At 42.7% G+C, this 19,481-nt stretch overlaps 1 protein-coding gene across 4 annotated transcripts in view; it reads left to right on the plus strand.

The window, feature by feature from the left end:
* LOC139461037 (intermembrane lipid transfer protein VPS13A-like) overlaps positions 1 to 19,481 on the plus strand; it is a 142,129-nt gene that overhangs the window by 12,778 nt on the left and 109,870 nt on the right. For all 4 annotated transcript variants that reach the window (XM_071242534.1, XM_071242536.1, XM_071242537.1 and 1 more), the window contains exons 2-13: positions 2,443 to 2,486; positions 3,052 to 3,094; positions 5,229 to 5,324; positions 8,560 to 8,661; positions 8,942 to 9,111; positions 12,186 to 12,245; positions 12,527 to 12,607; positions 12,807 to 12,861; positions 15,989 to 16,119; positions 16,612 to 16,718; positions 17,877 to 18,048; positions 18,200 to 18,262. In XM_071242534.1, the coding sequence (XP_071098635.1) occupies positions 2,443 to 2,486; positions 3,052 to 3,094; positions 5,229 to 5,324; positions 8,560 to 8,661; positions 8,942 to 9,111; positions 12,186 to 12,245; positions 12,527 to 12,607; positions 12,807 to 12,861; positions 15,989 to 16,119; positions 16,612 to 16,718; positions 17,877 to 18,048; positions 18,200 to 18,262 (1,124 nt within the window). The remainder of the gene's footprint in view (positions 1 to 2,442; positions 2,487 to 3,051; positions 3,095 to 5,228; positions 5,325 to 8,559; positions 8,662 to 8,941; positions 9,112 to 12,185; positions 12,246 to 12,526; positions 12,608 to 12,806; positions 12,862 to 15,988; positions 16,120 to 16,611; positions 16,719 to 17,876; positions 18,049 to 18,199; positions 18,263 to 19,481) is intronic.

Consider the following 19,481-nt stretch of genomic DNA (forward strand, 5'->3'; position numbering starts at 1 on the left):
ATTTGATTACGCTTCCTTAACCATGTAGCAGGAAACCCACATCAATAGCCTCATGAAGATCTGGGTTAGAATTGATCTTCAGCATGTTCAGCAACCCATGCTGGTCACATGATGCAACTACAGGGATCAGGGGCTTAGGCTCGCTGACTTGCTTGATGCTTGTTATCATATCCGAGTTGCGTAGATTGATGCTCATTATGTCAATCACTGGATTGTCTGGTCCAGAGTTGGTTATTTACAGACTTCTGTCTAATAGCCAGAATATTGTTGAGTGTGTTGTTGAACAACAAACACACCAGCGATAAGTGTCTAAGTTACAATATGTGAGATGCGATGTTGAGATGTATTGTTAACTGTAGTAGTGCTCATGTATGTTATACCTGCAGGTGGTCTGTGGAAATACACTGGTATGTAGGATGAAAAGGGTAATTACTGTTACCATTCTGTTGGGTTTTGGAGGATTTCATACACATCTCAGCTCTTTGTATGCAAGAAAGTTTATTGTCTTATGGTGATTTTCCGCTCAGAACCACACCTTGTTATCACAGAGCTCCAGATAACTTTTTGAGCAATTGAGTTTTTACTCTAGGGTTTCTATTTTAATTGGGTTATTACATTTTTCATTTGGTAACCAATGTTTTTTCACTCATCTATGCATCACTCTATTTGGTTATTCCCAAAATTAGTGAACGCTTTGAGATTTTGAAAAAATGAAATAATGTTTTAGATGTATGTAACTGTTCTTAATATAGAGGTTTAACTCGGAAAGTAAATTAGCTCGTAATTGTGTTTAGGAAATTAGCTCCTTTCTACGCATGCTGAAAAAGCTTCATTGGGTATTAAGTGAGCTGTTTTTATAATTTGGCTTTTTCATTTAATACATGCGTCTCTGTACACAAGTTAATTGAAAGTAATTAGGTTTTGAATATTTTTGGTGGGTATTTTACGCAAATACGCTGCTTATCTGTAGCTCTGTATCATATCATGCATCTTGAAACACTCTTTTAAAAGAAATGATATTTATTTTTACTAGTTTAGGGCTGTTACAGTAACCCATTCGGTTGCAATTTTGCAACTGAAGATTATTTGTGATGACCAAGCCCTTTATGTATGCCCTAGTCCCTGGCATTGTATACTGCTAGTATGTTGGTGATGATGTTTTCACCACTGGAAATAGTTCAAACTATTGCTGACATACTCCTGCTCATTGAACTCAAAACACCTCGTCTTCATGCATTGTTATTGCCATGCCCCTTTCCGTGGACCCACCATGTTAAAAAAGGTTAAGGATCATTTGATTATTTCATATCACTATAGTTAATGGCATGACAGTCTTATTATAGTAAATATGTGTTTGGGGATGGTAAATATCCTGCTTTAGGAATAAACATTGTATTTAGCGAGTCTTGGCGAGCTAAATACATAATGTTTATTCCTAATACAGGATATTTACCATCCCCAAACACACAAGCGTGATAACCTCTTTATCATATAATGTCATTCTTTAATTCTGTGCTTTAAAATCGCTTTCCCTCTCTCACAAACATTACCGAAACATTGTGAGTTTTCCTGGAATGCGCGCATAAATATTTATTACGTCACAGGGTAAGTGATGTGTCAGTCGGACAGTGACAGTGGCCGATATAGTTCCAACTGAAATCTGTTTCTTATACAGGGACGAAGCGACATATACGCAAAACAACAGTTGTTTTTAATTGCCTTTCGCGGCAAGCTACTCTAACCCTAGTCTATGATCCGTCAGGGCCACGGTCAGACGTTGTTGACAGTCGGTCTGTCCTGTCATATGAAGTTAAGAAGTGTAGTCAGATGTACACACAGGGACAAAACGAAACAAAGGTAACAATTCAAACATATTTTGGCCAAATCCAACTATTTTTATTTGTGGAGAAGGTTTCAAGCCGCAGAGGTCTACAAGCACAGATATGGCTACTGATCCCGCTTGGCTTGGCCTCGTGCCCTTGCAAAATTGTTTCGAAATGTGTATCTCCAAAGTTGCCAAAACTTATAAAATGCCTTAGCTACGTCACAGTAAGACACTGATTTTCAGTATATTAGTTCTTTTGATAATGATAGCAGTTATCCCAGTAGTTTATCCACATTCCTGATGGTTAATTCTGACTCGATCACCGAATGATGAGGGCTACGCCATGTTTGTTTATAAACAGTGAAAGTAGTCCTTCTTGACCTTTGATATTTGCATCTCTTTCCGCATATGACCCCAACGGATATCGTTTTTATCCGTTGGCTTTATCCTGCCGAGAAACCTACCCATTGTATGTGGTCCCTAGACATTCTTGTTATCATTCGTGAAACCGGTTGAGTAAATGAGTAAATTATGCATCTCATCTTTGGACTTTTGTATTTTATATATAGATATTGTTGAGTTGTTTCAGAGCTTATCATGGACTCCTTCCATTGCAGGAGATGCGGTGCTGCAGAACCTGGACCTCAAGCAGAGTGCCCTGGTATGTACTGGTTACTCAACAGTCTGCTAGTCCAACACTAGTGACATTCAGCCAGGACAAGTCACATTTCCTTATGGATTGCCACTTTTACCTTTGGGTAGATGGCAACTCTCTAGCTGTTTGTTTATGTGGACTAGTGAAAATAAGAATTATTTTCCAATCCTCACATACTATGACAACACACACATATGAACATGAGGTTTAGTTATTTTGTGTCAGGGACTGCAGGCATGAAAACTCCACAGGATATCTGCATATTATTTCTAATTAAACTCAGTAGTTGTGTCTTGGTCAGTTGCTGAACTGAAAACTGATACAGGGTCGATAGAGTCCCTCCTATTCAGTAGTTGTGTCTGAGTTGGCCTTAGTCAGCTGTTAAACCTTAGACTGATACAGGGTCGATAGAATCCCTCCTGTTCAGTACTTGTGTCTGAGTTGGTCTTAGTCAGCTGTTAAACCTTTGACTGATACAGGGTCGATAGAGTCCCTCCTATTCAGTTGCTATGTCTGAGTTGGCCTTGGTCATCTTGTGAACTGTAGACTGATACATCATGTGTACTTTCAGGATGATCTGGACCTGCCTGTAAAGATCAAAGCTGGTCATGTTGGTGAGTAGTCTGACGTATGTACAGATCTGTTATTGGTCTTGAACTGGTAGGTAACCTTGTTAAAGGACTGCTAATGGCGCTCGTTCAATAGAGGTAAGTCATTGTGGCCATGTGTAACAATGGTGGTGCAGTTGTATCCCCATTATGCACTGAAACCACTATAGCTGATGATTTACACAGGCACCTTGGTTGTGGGTTCGTGTGTATTGAGTGGACAGTGAAGACTGCCATTTGGGCAAACTAGAACTAGAGCATATTTTGTGCCTAGGCAGATGGAGGGCGAGTGACTGTACAGGATTAAAAGGAACACTTATGAGAACCAAAAGGCTTGGCTTCTCATCCTTTTTACTTTCAACTATACCTTCATTTCCCAGTAAAGTACCATTCCCTGTCCTCAACCAATTGTATAGGACCACCTGACTGAAACATCATCTGGTATCAATGATGGGGACTACAATTAATCATCATTCTTGTCACATCAGCATATCAAAATAGTATTGCCCAAGGTCACATATGAAATTGATGTTAACTACTTGCAAGGACTTTGGAAGTTTAGAGATAAGTTGTTGTCCTGTGTGGCTGAAGTATGTCTACCAGTGATAAAAGGTTAAGACGACGCACAGACTTATAGCGGGAGCATGATCTTTGTTTAGAGATATTAATAGTTGTTTTGTGAAACTTTGCCTAGGGCATATGAAGATAAATTTCAGAGTGAAAATCTGCATTGGATTCTTGGCCATTGCAATAAGCTGCTATCTTCAGTAGGTTGCTAGTATGCAAGCAGCATTTTGAAAACAGCCATTGCTTGGACCTGTACATACACAACAGAACAGACTTAATAGGATTCCACGCAGTAGACATAGAATATTCATGGAGGTAGATATCTGAAGGAACTCAGTATTGATTGTGGGAGATGCTGAATGTGGTGCGTGACATATGCATTACATTTGATGTCTGGGTGACACCTCCATGTGTGGCCAGGCATGCTCCAAGTCCCTGGTGTTTGGTGTTACACCTACTGGAGGTGGTGAAGCAGCAGACTATCTTCAAGCAGGCTGGTGGCTGAAGATACTGACTCTTGATGTTGAGAATCTTTCTTGTTGTTGGTGCTGGCATTCTTGTATTCCAGACTCTTCTTGTGTCATGTCACCATCGTCATAGGCCCGAATGGGTGTTGTAAAATTTATACATATTTTATGTTAGCTCATTTGAAAAAATATGTGATCAAATCAAGTAATGTGTATAAAATTCCAAACAAGGCAGATGGCTTAGTTAAAATGTTGAGAGTATGACGTTTTATAAATAAAAATTTGGCACATCTGAAATCATATTACCTAATTTTTAGGAAATTATGAAACCTACCCTCCCTTTGGTTCTGTTCTGCTATAAAATTGTACAGTTGTCTGGTTGCCCATAGTCCAGTCCAAGACAAATTCTGCAATTCCGTGATCACGGAAAGATTGGTAGAAAATGTAACATTCCTAAGAATTGCAGAAAAGTCACAGAATTTGCCTTTATCAATCAACATGATCAATACACTGCTTTTCATTATTATCATGATTTTCTATCAATTTTGCAATCAAATGACGACCAATAATTTAACATGCCATTCAAACATACATGATATTACTTTTACAATAAAACAAATCCTGAATGTTCTTGTATTACAACATAAACTATATTTTCATCTAACCATGCTAACCACTCTGCATATGTAGTAACTATTTCCATAATGTTTGTCTTGAAATGTCTAAATACCAGGGTAATATAGGAATGTGTGCCATCTCTCTGTCCATCGCATTTTGTTTCCAAAGCATAATTCAAAGACTGTTTGATATTTCTAGATCAACCTTTGTACAGATATCAGACTTGTTATGAAGTGGTGCCTTTTGCTGTTCAGTAATTTTTGAAATATTTCCAGTTCAAATGAGAAATCGGGCTGAGGTACGAAGTGGTGCCTTTTGCTATTTAGCAATTTATATAATATTCCAAGTTTACGTTGAGAGGATAACAGTAGCAGTGAGCTAGCAGCATAATATTGAGTGTGTGATTCTGTGCCACTGACTCTTGTGTCCCCACGTGGCTGTTGTGCTCACAGGTTTATGTACATTACATTGTAATTTTCTCATTCCAGGAAAGTTGACATTAAAAATTCCCTGGAAGAATTTGTACACGGAGCCAGTGATAGCTGAGCTGGATGGAATCTATGCATTGGCAGTTCCCAATGCAGGTGAGTGAGACCGAGGTCATTTAGCCATTTAAGTGTTAACAGAAATATATGTTCTCAGAGGTAAGACTGACTTTTAGTGTATTTGGATTGTTATTAGACACACAATGACAAATACTTCTTTAGGTTTAAAAAAACCATGAAACATGGATATAATCATGATAATGGCACTCAATCCGAGATGGGAAATGTGACAATATGCAGGAATTTTATCAACTCCAGCAAATGAGAGGATGGTGCGGACAGTCTTAGAAAATGATTTCTATGATTAAACTTCAGGGAAGGTGTCTAGTGGTAGAGCATCCACCCGGATATATATATATACAGTGTTGGCTGAAGAGCGCGTTTTTGCGTCTTGGACGCACAAAAATGAGTTTGAACGCACCTGCGTAACATGTGTGGGTCTCGTGGACGCAGTGACTGGGGCGTTATTAATTTCATATCGAATTGACACTGTTATCGTAAATCAAAGACGTACGTCTTTGCGTAAAGGTATTTGTAGCCAAACAAGACAGGGAAGCATGTTGATTAACACTTCCGTTTGCTAAACCAAACCAGTTTCATTATTCTCTCCCTGTTTATGACAAATACCCAAACCGGTTTCTTGACCTATATCTATTTTCGTTTTGCATGTATTAATGTTCGGTATGGTCCGTAGCTTTGGTTCAGCCAATCAGGTGCCGCATATTAAGCAGGTCGGATATAGTCGTAATTCATTTAGCTTGATGATTGGTCGAAAATATTCCGACCTTGTGTCAAACTAAAAATAGCCCGGCACATCAAGGGTATACTTCAGAACGTGGTAACAGTGACCCGCGAAATCGAGCGACCGTGTAGGATGGTACGCTATGTTTTCGCGGTAGTTAATTTATTATGGATCGTAATGGGGCACGCTTATAAACTTATTAAATATGTGATTCACAAATTTTTTGTTGTTCATTGGATTGATCGATGCTGATTTTCTTTACCGAGTTCGGTAAACAAAGTTCCTGTGTGGGTTATATGGTTTACATCACGTCCTGTTTTGTATTTTACATACGACCGAGGTCTGATCAAGGGACTTCGTTTGAAGAAATGGGTACTTTTTCTAATCAATTTCGAATGGAGGTAGGGGTAATTCCACTTTTTAAAACATCCCAGAAACTATCATAAAAAAGTTAACGTGTGTACAAGTAGCCGTGACATACCGCAACGAGTCCTGTATTCGATCATGCGATGAAATATGTCGTGCGTAGATTTGCATAAGTAAACAGTCGACTGGTTGTGTGGATTTCGAGATTTTATACTGTTTATGATAAAGAATAAATGCGAACACTTGAATGTAAGCATTGTTTTCATTTAGCGGACTCTGAATATTTAGTTATTCTACAACAGATTTATCAAGCTGATTATAATTCAATCTCTTGTGGGTTATATAATATTAAGAATTGCAAAACACATTTTGCCAGAACCGTTATTAGTGTAACTGACATGTTTTAACATTTATAGCACCTGAAACATGTTCATTGTTGACTAGATTTATGAAGGAAATGCTGGATCCTGAACATACTCTTACTAAAAAAAACGTTTGATATCCCAATTATGTTATGACTCATTGATCATTGTCACAGTTACGACATGAACTCACTACTCAGTACAGTAGCCACAGAACAGCCATTGAACTTGACTGAATCCATAAACTTCAAATCATTGGAAGATCTAGATATAAACATTCACAAATGTCTGCCCCAATGACCCCTTACCAATGGCTGATAACCCGTGTACTGCCTTTTCATTTACGAAGTTAGATATTAACATGGATAGTTTTGTGTTAAAATAAAGATTCATTAGTATCAAATTTTCATTTTAAGAAATGGTTTGTCCCTTAATGTAATCCTCTTGGTCATGAGAGCAGGATGTGCCCTGATGTGAACCTTTCTCTCTCTCACTTTGCCTGTTTGTTGATATTTTGCAGTTGCGAAAAGATGTCTGATTTTTCACAACCACTGTTTTCTGTTGTTTATGTTATATAATGATACTATAAATTTGACCCGTCCATTTTTGTTTGGGACCCCTAATTTTATGATGAAGGGATCCAAGCGACCCAAAGAAAATTTAAGCCAGAGCAGACACTGTATATATATATATATATATATATATATATATATATATATATATATATATATATATATATATATATATATGCATTGGCATGTGTGTCTAGTGGTAGAGCATCCACCCAGAGAGCGGAAGGTCTGGGGTTCGATCCCTGGCCGCGTCATACCAAAAGACGTTAAAAAATGGTACTTGTTGTTACCCAGTCTGGCAGCTAGCATTAAGGGGCTAAAACAAGGACTGGTTGGCTCCACGTAAGTATACTGTGTCTGAGTGGGGTATTCATGTTTTACTACGGCATGGTATCTCAGTGTGCTAGCACTATAAATCAGACTAGTACAAGCAGCCACACACACACACATGTGCATTCACGTCTCTATATGAGTGCAATAATCCTGGACGCAACATTTAACCCCATTTCACCTCACCTCACTTCACCTCACATCACCCATTACCCAAAATAGGTGATAGCACAACACAGAAAAGGTCACACAGTTGTAGTACTATTGTTGTGTTGTAGGCATCCAGTACAACACAGAAAAGGTCACACAGTTGTAGTACTATTGTTGTGTTGAAGGCATCGAGTACAACACAGAAAAGGTCACACAGTTGTAGTACTATTGTTGTGTTGTAGGCATCGAGTACAACACAGAAAAGGTCACACAGTTGTAGTACTATTGTTGTGTTGTAGGCATCGAGTACAACGCAGAAAAGGTCACACAGTTGTAGTACTATTGTTGTGTTGTAGGCATCGAGTACAACACAGAAAAGGTCACACAGTTGTACTATTGTTGTGTTGAAGGCATCGAGTACAACACAGAAAAGGTCACACAGTTGTAGTACTATTGTTGTGTTGTAGGCATCGAGAACAACACAGAAAAGGTCACACAGTTGTAGTACTATTGTTGTGTTGTAGGCATCGAGTACAACACAGAAAAGGTCACACAGTTGTAGTACTATTGTTGTGTTGTAGGCATCGAGTACAACACAGAAAAGGTCACACAGTTGTAGTACTATTGTTGTGTTGTAGGCATCGAGTACAACACAGAAAAGGTCACACAGTTGTAGTACTATTGTTGTGTTGAAGGCATCGAGTACAACACAGAAAAGGTCACACAGTTGTAGTACTATTGTTGTGTTGTAGGCATCAAGTACAATGCGGAGAAAGAGGAGAAGGCGAAGCAGGAGGCGAAGCAAAAGAAGCTGAAGCAGATTGAGGAGAGGAAGAAGGTTGAGGCTGAGAAGGGTGAGTCAGCACCTCATTACTGTGTGGTGGCACATCCTCACAGCCTGATAATTTCATGACTTGTAAGCTGTTACCTTTGATAGATTTGTAGTTGAAGAACTAGAATCAAAGTTGTGTCAGGTCCCAGTTAATAAGTTATGGATCGAATGTATGACCTTATGAAACCCATGCTTTGGACAATTCTAGGGATGATGATATTACAAAGTCACATTTTAGTACTGGCCATTTACCACATTGAAAGCAAGCCTATTTGTCATAACCAAAAGACTCATCGTTTCAGACAAACCTAAGGAAGAAAAGCCAGACACGTTTGTGGAGAAAATGGCAACTCAGGTGATTAAGAACCTGCAGATAAAGGTGAACAACATCCATGTGAGATACGAGGACCGTTTTACTAATCCCAAGCGTCCGTTTGCCATCGGCATCACTCTCCAGGAACTGCTGTTTCAGGTAGCTATATAAGATAGTGTTCATTGTGTAAATTGATAGTATTACAGTTGTACTTATCCTTTATTGTCACACATTGAAATGACTTTCAGATATATTATTATACATTGAGATTGTCAATGAACATCTCTGTTTTGGGTAGAGTTATATATACGGTGTAGTGTGTCCTGAAAAACCTGTATTAAACAGTACTGGTGAATACAAGTGACGTTAGAACATAGTTGTGTCAAAGACAGTGCAGACTCGCCTCAGCTGATTCCATCAGGATAAGTCCATACTGCCCTCAGCTGGTTCCATCAGGATCAGTGCAGACTGCCTTCAGCTGGTTTCATCAGAATCAAGTTCATCTGGTTCCATCAGGATCAGTGCACCGACCCTGACACAACTATCTGACAGATGTCTACACTGACCCTGACAGAACTATCTGACAGATGTCTACACTGACCCTGACACAACTATCTGACAGATGTCTACACTGACCCTGAAAGAACTATCTGACAGATGTCTACACTGACCCTGACACAACTATCTGACAAATGACTGCTCTGATCCTGACACAACTATCTGACAGATGTCTACACTGACCCTGACACAACTATCTGACAGATGTCTACACTGACCCTGATACAGCTATCTGACAGATGTCTGCTCTGACCCTGACACAACTATCTGACAGATGTCTGCACTGACCCTGACACAACTATCTGACAGATGTCTGCTCTGACCCTGACACAACCCTCTGACAGATGTCTTCTCTGACCCTGACACAACTATCTGACAGATGTCTGCTCTGATACTGACACAACTATCTGACAGATGTCTGCTCTGATCCTGACACAACTATCTGACAGATGTCTGCTCTGACCCTGACACAACTATCTGACAGATGTCTGTTCTGACCCTGACAGAACTATCTGACAGATGTCTACACTGACCCTGACACAACTATCTGACAAATGACTGCTCTGATCCTGACACAACTATCTGACAGATGTGTGCACTGACCCTGACACAACTATCTGACAGATGTCTACACTGACCCTGACACAACTATCTGACAGATGTGTACACTGACCCTGACACAACTATCTGACAGATATCTCCTCTGATCCTGACACAACTATCTGACAGATGTCTACACTGACCCTGACACAACTATCTGACAGATGTCTACACTGACCCTGACACAACTATCTGACAGATGTCTGCTCTGACCCTGACACAACTATCTGACAGATGTCTACACTGACCCTGAAAGAACTATCTGACAGATGTCTACACTGACCCTGACACAAATATCTGACAGATGTCTACACTGACCCTGACACAACTATCTGACAGATGTATACACTGACCCTGACACAACTATCTGACAGATGTCTGCACTGACCCTGACACAACTATCTGACAGATGTCTGCTCTGACACTGACACAACCCTCTGACAGATGTCTTCTCTGACCCTGACACAACTATCTGACAGATGTCTGCTCTGATACTGACACAACTATCTGACAGATGTCTACACTGACCCTGACACAACTATCTGACAGATATCTGTTCCGACCCTGACAGAACTATCTGACAGATGTCTACACTGACCCTGACACAACTATCTGACAAATGACTGCTCTGATCCTGACACAACTATCTGACAGATGTCTACACTGACCCTGAAAGAACTACCTGACAGATGTCTGCACTGACCCTGACGCAGCTATCTGACAGATGTCTGCACTGACCCTGACACAGCTATCTGACAGATGTCTACACTGACCCTGACACAACTATCTGACAGATGTCTACACTGACCCTGACACAACTATCTGACAGATGTCTACACTGACCCCGACACAGCTATCTGACAGATGTCTGCTCTGATCCTGACACAACTATCTGACAGATGTCTGCTCTGACCCTGACATAACTATCTGACAGATGTCTGTTCTGACCCTGACAGAACTATCTGACAGATGTCTACACTGACCCTGACACAACTATCTGACAAATGACTGCTCTGATCCTGACACAACTATCTGACAGATGTCTACACTGACCCTGAAAGAACTATCTGACAGATGTCTGCACTGACCCTGACACAACTATCTGACAGATGACTGCTCTGACCCTGACACAACTATCTGACAGATGTCTACACTGACCCTGACACAACTATCTGACAGATGTATACACTGACCCTGACACAACTATCTGACAGATGTGTGCACTGACCCTGACACAACTATCTGACAGATGTCTGCTCTGATACTGACACAACTATCTGACAGATGTCTACACTGACCCTGACACAACTATCTGACAGATATCTCCTCTGATCCTGACACAACTATCTGACAGATGTCTGCTCTGACCCTGACACAACTATCTGACAGATGTCTGTTCCGACCCTGAAAGAACTATCTGACAGATGTCTGCACTGACCCTGACACAGCTATCTGACAGATGTCTGCACTGACCCTGACACAGCTATCTGACAGATGTCTGCACTGACCCTGACACAGCTATCTGACAGATGTCTACACTGACCCTGACACAACTATCTGACAGATGTCTACACTGACCCCGACACAGCTATCTGACAGATGTCTGCTCTGATCCTGACAACTATCTGACAGATGTCTGCTCTGACCCTGACACAACTATCTGACAGATGTCTACACTGACCCTGACAGAACTGACAGATATCTGCTCTGATCCTGACAAAACCCGGGGCAACAGTAGTGATGAGACACAACACACACGGAAGACTAGTGTTGTTGTACAAGACCAGAACCAGTTGAGATATTATACTGTCTGAAATTGCCTGTTGTTAAAAGGTTTGGATAAGTATTGATAAAATTTGGAAACATGATGATTTATCTGTGAAAGTAACATTCATCTTATTTCCCACTTTCACAGAAGATTATTTTACTTATAAAATTGAATGAGTAGTTGCCATGTTTGTATTGTTGTACTAATTTTACAAGGACACATAATTTTGCAAGTCGGCTATATTACTGATACTATTGTACTACCTTTTTGAACTGTGCATCTGACGTGTTATGTTGTGTTTCCTCAGACCACAGATGAGTCCTGGCAGCCATGTGTCATCAAGGATGCTGTGACCCAAATCTTCAAGGTATGAGGGGAGGAGGACATGTATGTCAGTACTGGGGGGAGGGGTAGGACATGTGTGTCAGTACTGGGAGGGGAAGGACATGTATGTCAGTACTGGGGGGAGGGGGAGGACATGTATGTCAGTACTGGGGGGAGGGGTAGGACATGTGTGTCAGTACTGGGAGGGGAAGGACATGTATGTCAGTACTGCAGGAGGAGGACATGTCAGTAGTATGAGGATACACTTGTTGAAATAATGGTGTCGACTGGGGATGTGTTAAGTAATCTCTGTGTGTGTTTCAGCTGATCCGCCTGGACTCTCTGGGTGTGTACTGGGACAGTTGCACCAAGATGTACGACAATCTTCCTAAGGAGGACATTCTGGTAGGTGAACCTACTGACTTCAGCACTAGGGGTAGAGTGTCATTAGGCTGCCTCAGTTTACTGTTTAGTGAAGGTCTAAAAATCTGCATCCCATTGTCCTTTCTACCACACCGTGATGTAACTGATTCAAGCAGCATTAATCCAAACCCATTAATTCTTGATTGGAAGGTTAATGCTATTATAATGGTGTTGTTTTCAGAATACCCTGAAATCCAATATTGCTGCACAGAATGCCCAGACAGATTACCAGTACTGTAAGTATTCTGCTGTGAACAAGGGGATCAGTCTGCAAATTTAACCACAAGTCTAAAGCTGGAACATACTGTCATTTTGTTTTTTCTAGTATGCTCAGCTAGTACATAACATAACGCTAAATTCTACTGACAATGATGCAAAGATTCAAGTACATGCTAATGGACTCAAAATGGGGTAAAGTGTTGTACCTCTCTAACTGATGTGGAGGCAGAAAGGTGTTCACTGGGGTGAGATCTACATGTCTAACTGATGTATAGGCAGGAAAGTGTTGACTGGGGTGAGATGTACCTGTCTAACTGATGTGGAAGCAGGAAGGTGTTCACTGGGGTGAGATCTACCTGTCTAACTGATGTATAGGCAGGAAGGTGTTCACTGGGGTGAGATCTACCTGTCTAACTGATGTATATGCAGGAGGGTGTTCACTGGGGTGAGATGTACCTGTCTAACTGGTGTGGAGGCAGGAGGGTGTTCACTGGGGTGAGATCTACCTGTCTAACTGATGGATAGGCAGGAAGGTGTTCACTGGGGTGAGATCTACATGTCTAACTGATGGATAGGCAGGAAGGTGTTCACTGGGGTGAGATCTACCTGTCTAACTGATGTATAGGCAGGAAAGTGTTGACTGGGGTGAGATCTACCTGTCTAACTGGTGTGGAGGCAGGAGGGTGTTCACTGGGGTGAGATCTACCTGTCTAACTGATGTATAGGCAGGAAGGTGTTCACTGGGGTGAGATCTACCTGTCTAACTGATGTATATGCAGGAGGGTGTTCACTGGGGTGAGATGTACCTGTCTAACTGGTGTGGAGGCAGGAGGGTGTTCACTGGGGTGAGATCTACCTGTCTAACTGATGGATAGGCAGGAAGGTGTTCACTGGGGTGAGATCTACATGTCTAACTGATGGATAGGCAGGAAGGTGTTCACTGGGGTGAGATCTACCTGTCTAACTGATGTATATGCAGGAGGGTGTTCACTGGGGTGAGATGTACCTGTCTAACTGATGTATAGGCAGGAGGGTGTTCACTGGGGTGAGATCTACCTGTCTAACTGATGTATAGGCAGGAGGGTGTTCACTGGGGTGAGATGTACCTGTCTAACTGATGTGGAAGCAGAAAGGTGTTCACTGGGGTGAGATGTTGTACCTGTTTAACTGATGTGGAGGCAGGAAGGTGTTCACTGGGGTGAGATATACATGTCTAACTGATGTATAGGCAGGAGAATGTTCACTGGGGTAAGATCTACATGTCTAACTGATGTATAGGCAGGAGAATGTTCACTGGGGTAAGATCTACATGTCTAACTGATGTATAGGCAGGAGGGTGTTCACTGGGGTAAGATCTACCTGTCTAACTGGTGTGGAGGCAGGAAGGTGTTCACTGGGGTGAGATGTTGTACCTGTCTAACTGATGTGGAGGCAGGAAGGTGTTCACTGGAGTGAGATGTACCTGTCTAACTGATGTATAGGCAGGAGGGTGTTCACTGGGGTGAGATCTACCTGTCTAACTGATGGATAGGCAGGAGGGTGATCACTGGGGTGAGATGTACCTGTCTAACTGGTGTGGAGGCAGGAAGGTGTTCACTGGGGTGAGATCTACCTGTCTAACTGATGTATATGCAGGAGGGTGTTCACTGGGGGTGAGATGTACCTGTCTAACTGATGTATAGGCAGGAGGGTGTTCACTGGGGTGAGATGTACCTGTCTAACTGATGGATAGGCAGGAGGGTGATCACTGGGGTGAGATCTACCTGTCTAACTGATGGATAGGCAGGAGGGTGATCACTGGGGTGAGATGTACCTGTCTAACTGGTGTGGAGGCAGGAAGGTGATCACTGGGGTGAGATCTACCTGTCTAACTGGTGTATAGGCAGGAGGGTGTTCACTGGGGTGAGATCTACCTGTCTAACTGATGTATAGGCAGGAAGGTGTTCACTGGGGTGAGGTCTAACTGATGTGGAGGTAGGAGGGTGTTCACTGGGGTGAGGTCTAACTGCTGTAGAGGTAGGAGGGTCTTCACTGGGATGAGATCTACCTGTCTAACTGCTGTAGAGGTAGGAGGGTGTTCACTGGGGTGATATGTACCTGTCCAACTGATGTGGAGGTAGGAGGGTGTTCACTGGGGAAGAGATGTTGTACCTAACTGCTGTGGAGCTAGGATGGTGTTCACTGGGGATGAGATCTACCTGTCTAACTGCTGTAGAGGTAGGAGGGTGTTCACTGGGGAAGAGATGTTGTACCTAACTGCTGTGGAGGTAGGAGGGTGTTCACTGGGGTGATATGTACCTGTCCAACTGATGTAGAGGTAGGTGGGTGTTCACTGGGGGTGATATGTACCTGTCTAACTGCTGTGGAGGTAGGAGGGTGTTCACTGGGGATGAGATCTACCTGTCCAACTGATGTAGAGGTAGGAGGGTGTTCACTGGGGTGATATATACCTGTCTAACTGCTGTGGAGGTAGGAAGGTGTTCACTGGGGATGAGATCTACCTGTCTAACTGCTGTAGAGGTAGGAGGGTGTTCACTTGGGATGAGATGTTGTACCTAACTGCTGTGGAGCTAGGATGGGTGTTCAATGGGGAGGAGATGTTGTACCTAACTGCTGTGGAGGTAGGAGGGTGTTCAGTGGGGATGAGATCTACCTGTCTAACCGATGTGGAGGTAGGAGGGTGTTCACTGGGGATGAGATGTTGTACCTAACTGCTGTAGAGGCAGGAGGGTGTTCACTGGGGATGAGATCTACCTGTCTAACCGATGTGGAGGTAAGAGGGTGTTCACTGGGGATGAGATCTACCTGTCCAACTGCTGTGGAGGTAGGAGGGTGTTCACTGGGGAAGAGATGTTGTACCTAACTGCTGTGGAGCTAGGAGGGTTTTCGCTGGGGTGATATGTACCTGTCCAACTGATGTGGAGGTAGGAGGGTGTTCACTGCTAACTGCTGTGGAAGACAAAGGACTTCACTGATGGTCTGAGGGTCTGTCACAAGAAACAGGATTGTTTTGACACATTATACAAATGATGGGTCTATGATAGGTTACTGTTGTCTAATGATCTTGTGAGTAAAGCCTGAGTCAGTCAGTAAGTGCCATCACCTTGGGCATGTCATGGTGATGTGTGTGTCTTTTCCCTTCAGTGGTCAAGCCCATATCGTCTGTAGCACATCTCAAGCTCAATCCCAAGCCAGAAAAGAACCAATTCACTCTTCCGAAGATCTTCATGACAATAGTGTTTGACAACATCGCAGTAGCTCTCTCCAAACTACAGGTGAGTGATATGAGTGGTAGCAGCTTTCCATAGGAGCACACTGACAGGATAAGCTATGCAGTAAAACACTCCACCTATGTATGGCTGATTCAAGGGATGTAAGGATTCAACGATTGTTTGGTGCATCGTGATGCCTTGGCTCATAGTTAGACTTTCAGTATTGGAAGGCCATGTATCTGTATAAGAGTGACATGTGAAATGGTAGGAACATTGTCTATAATATACTATGAGTTTCATGTGTTGTTACCAGCTGGATGGTCTTTTACACCACAAGACTGAAGGTCCAGGGGTGTACACAAACATATGTCACATCCTGTACACCGTCTAGTGACACATGTATCAAATTCATTATTCAGATTTTACAAGTTAAAGAGATGTTTGTGTGCCATTTAGATCAACTGTAGATGCCTATGTTATTAATTATCTTATTAATGTACAGCCTTATCAAGATGAGTGTCAACTTCCATGCGTTGTATTGTGGTGATGTTTCAGTATGATGACATGATGGAGATGTTGGAGGCATTCGAGAGGACAGCATTGTTGGGCATGTATCGCAAATACAAACCAGATGTGCCACTACACAACAATGCCAAGGCCTGGTGAGGATTGGACACTTCTTTTCTATCTTTTTTTTCATCATGACAAAACTTTTATCTTACCTTACACATGAATGTCGGATTCTGATTGGCTGAGGCCCATTCTGTTATTGTCAATGCAACATTTGCAACATACCAACCACAATTTTGTATCTCATTTAATGATGTAAGATGCCATTCTCCAGATATTTGCGATATTTTCCGAATGAAATACATTCAGGGGGAATAACTCAGTTGGTTTTTTTGTCATTTGCAATTTTTTGATGAATGTGAAAATAAATGAAATGCCTAACTGTGGTATTCTTACCGATTCATTCCAAAGCATGCATGCATAAGACATACCTGCATTATAAATTGGTGTGCGGTAAGATAAATTTGTTGTCCACTTGTCCCTCGGGTGACATGGGTTGATGTACCCTCTATTGTCTGGCTCGGGCAACGTAAACTAACATAGAGGGTATGTCAGCTCATGTACCCCTGGAGACCAATGGACAACTTATAATGTAATGGACAACGTATAATGTTATGGACAACTTATGATGTAATGGACAGCCTATAATGTAATGGACAACTTATAATGTTATGGACAGCTTATAATGTTGTTGACAACTTAAATGTTATGGTCAACTTATAATGTAATGGACAACTTATAATGTTATAGACAACTTATAATGTTATGGACAACTTATAATGTTATGGACAACTTATAATGTTATGGGACCCGTGAAGATCCGGGGTAGCATGGTTCTTCAGCAACCCATGCTTGCTGTTAAAAGGCTACTGTGCATGTCATAAGAGGCGACTAATGGGATCGGGTGGTCAGACTCGCTGACTTGGTTGATGCCTGTCATCGATCCCAATTGTGTGAATCGATGCTCATGATGTCAATCACTGGATTGTCTGGTCCAGAGTGGATTATTTACAGACCGCTGTCATATAACTGGAATATTGCTGAGTGCGACATTAAACAACAAACAAACAAACAAATATATAATGGGCAACTTATATTGTAATAAACAACTTCTAATGTTAATACTTAGCTGGACATTAACATGTAGTAGTAGACCATAGTCCTGGGTTCAGAGGATACTGCTGAGTCACTGCTAAGCAAGTAGTAGCAGGTAGTACTCTGTCTACACAGATGTGTGCTCTGTGATTCAGGTGGCATTATGCCTACAATGCTGTCCTTGAGGAGACAGTTCGACGGCGCCGACGGATGTTCTCCTGGTCTCATATTATTCAACACAGGCTGGCAATGAAGCGATACAGAGAGGCATATGTAAAGAAGCTTGACAAGGGAAAGGCTTCGGGAGATGTTCAGAAGGCAATCGATGTAAGTTGTACCTCAAGGATCAACACACTTCAAAAGTAAAGAAGAAAACAAAATAATCGTTCTTATACTTGAATATCCTACATTTCAGTTTATTTCTTGTGGTATGCCTTCGCTTGATGCATGTATACGTATGAGACTATTGTGTTTACAGGAATGTGAGAAGCTATTGGATGTGTTCAGCATCACCCTGATGAAGCAGCAGGCTGAGGTGGAGGTAAGAGCTGCAAGACGATATACAGAGACCCTTTGGGGAGGCCCTGGGCAGGGTGGGTAGTAGGTCGAGGTAAGAGCAGCAAGACAATATACAGAGTCCCAGTGGGGAGGTCCAGGGCAGTATGTCAGGGTAAGAGCTGCAAGACGATATACAAAGACCCTTTCTGAAGGTCCTGGGCAAGGTGGGTAGTAGGTGGAGGTAAGTGCTGCAAGACGATATACAGTGTCCCTGTGGGGAGGTCCTAGGCAGTAGGTGGAGGTAAGTGCTGCAAGACGATATACAGAGTCCCTCTAGGAAGGTCCTGGGCAGTAGGTGGAGGTAAGAGCAGCAAGACGATATACAGAGTCCCTGTGGGGAGGTCCAGGGCAGTAGGTGGGGAGTAGGTGGAGGTAAGTGCTGCAAGACGATATACAGAGTCCCTCTGGGAAGGTCCTGGGCAGTAGGTGGAGGTAAGAGCAGCAAGACGATATACAGAGTCCCTGTGGGGAGGTCCTGGGCAGTAGGTGGGTAGTAGGTGGAGGTAAGTGCTGCAAGACGATATACAGAGTCCCTGTGGGGAGGTCCTGGGCATTAGGTGGAGGTAAGTGCTGCAAGACGATATACATAGTCACTGTGGGGAGGTCCTGGGCAGTAGGTGGAGGTAAGTGCTGCAAGACGATATACAGAGTCCCTGTGGGAAGGTCCAGGGCAGTAGGTGGAGGTAAGTGCTGCAAGACGTTACACAGAGTCCCTGTAAGGATGTCCAGGGCAGTAGGTGGAGGTAAGTGCTGCAAGACGATATACAGAGTCCCTCTAGGAAGGTCCTGGGCAGTAGGTGGAGGTAAGAGCAGCAAGACGATATACAGAGTCCCTGTGGGGAGGTCCAGGGCAGTAGGTGGGGAGTAGGTGGAGGTAAGTGCTGCAAGACGATATACAGAGTCCCTCTGGGAAGGTCCTGGGCAGTAGGTGGAGGTAAGAGCAGCAAGACGATATACAGAGTCCCTGTGGGGAGGTCCTGGGCAGTAGGTGGGTAGTAGGTGGAGGTAAGTGCTGCAAGACGATATACAGAGTCCCTGTGGGGAGGTCCTGGGCATTAGGTGGAGGTAAGTGCTGCAAGACGATATACATAGTCACTGTGGGGAGGTCCTGGGCAGTAGGTGGAGGTAAGTGCTGCAAGACGATATACAGAGTCCCTGTGGGAAGGTCCAGGGCAGTAGGTGGAGGTAAGTGCTGCAAGACG

This window comes from Haliotis cracherodii, unplaced genomic scaffold (genome assembly GCF_022045235.1).
Source record: "Haliotis cracherodii isolate W230 unplaced genomic scaffold, xgHalCrac1.p SCAF_14, whole genome shotgun sequence".
Lineage (NCBI taxonomy): Eukaryota > Metazoa > Mollusca > Gastropoda > Lepetellida > Haliotidae > Haliotis > Haliotis cracherodii.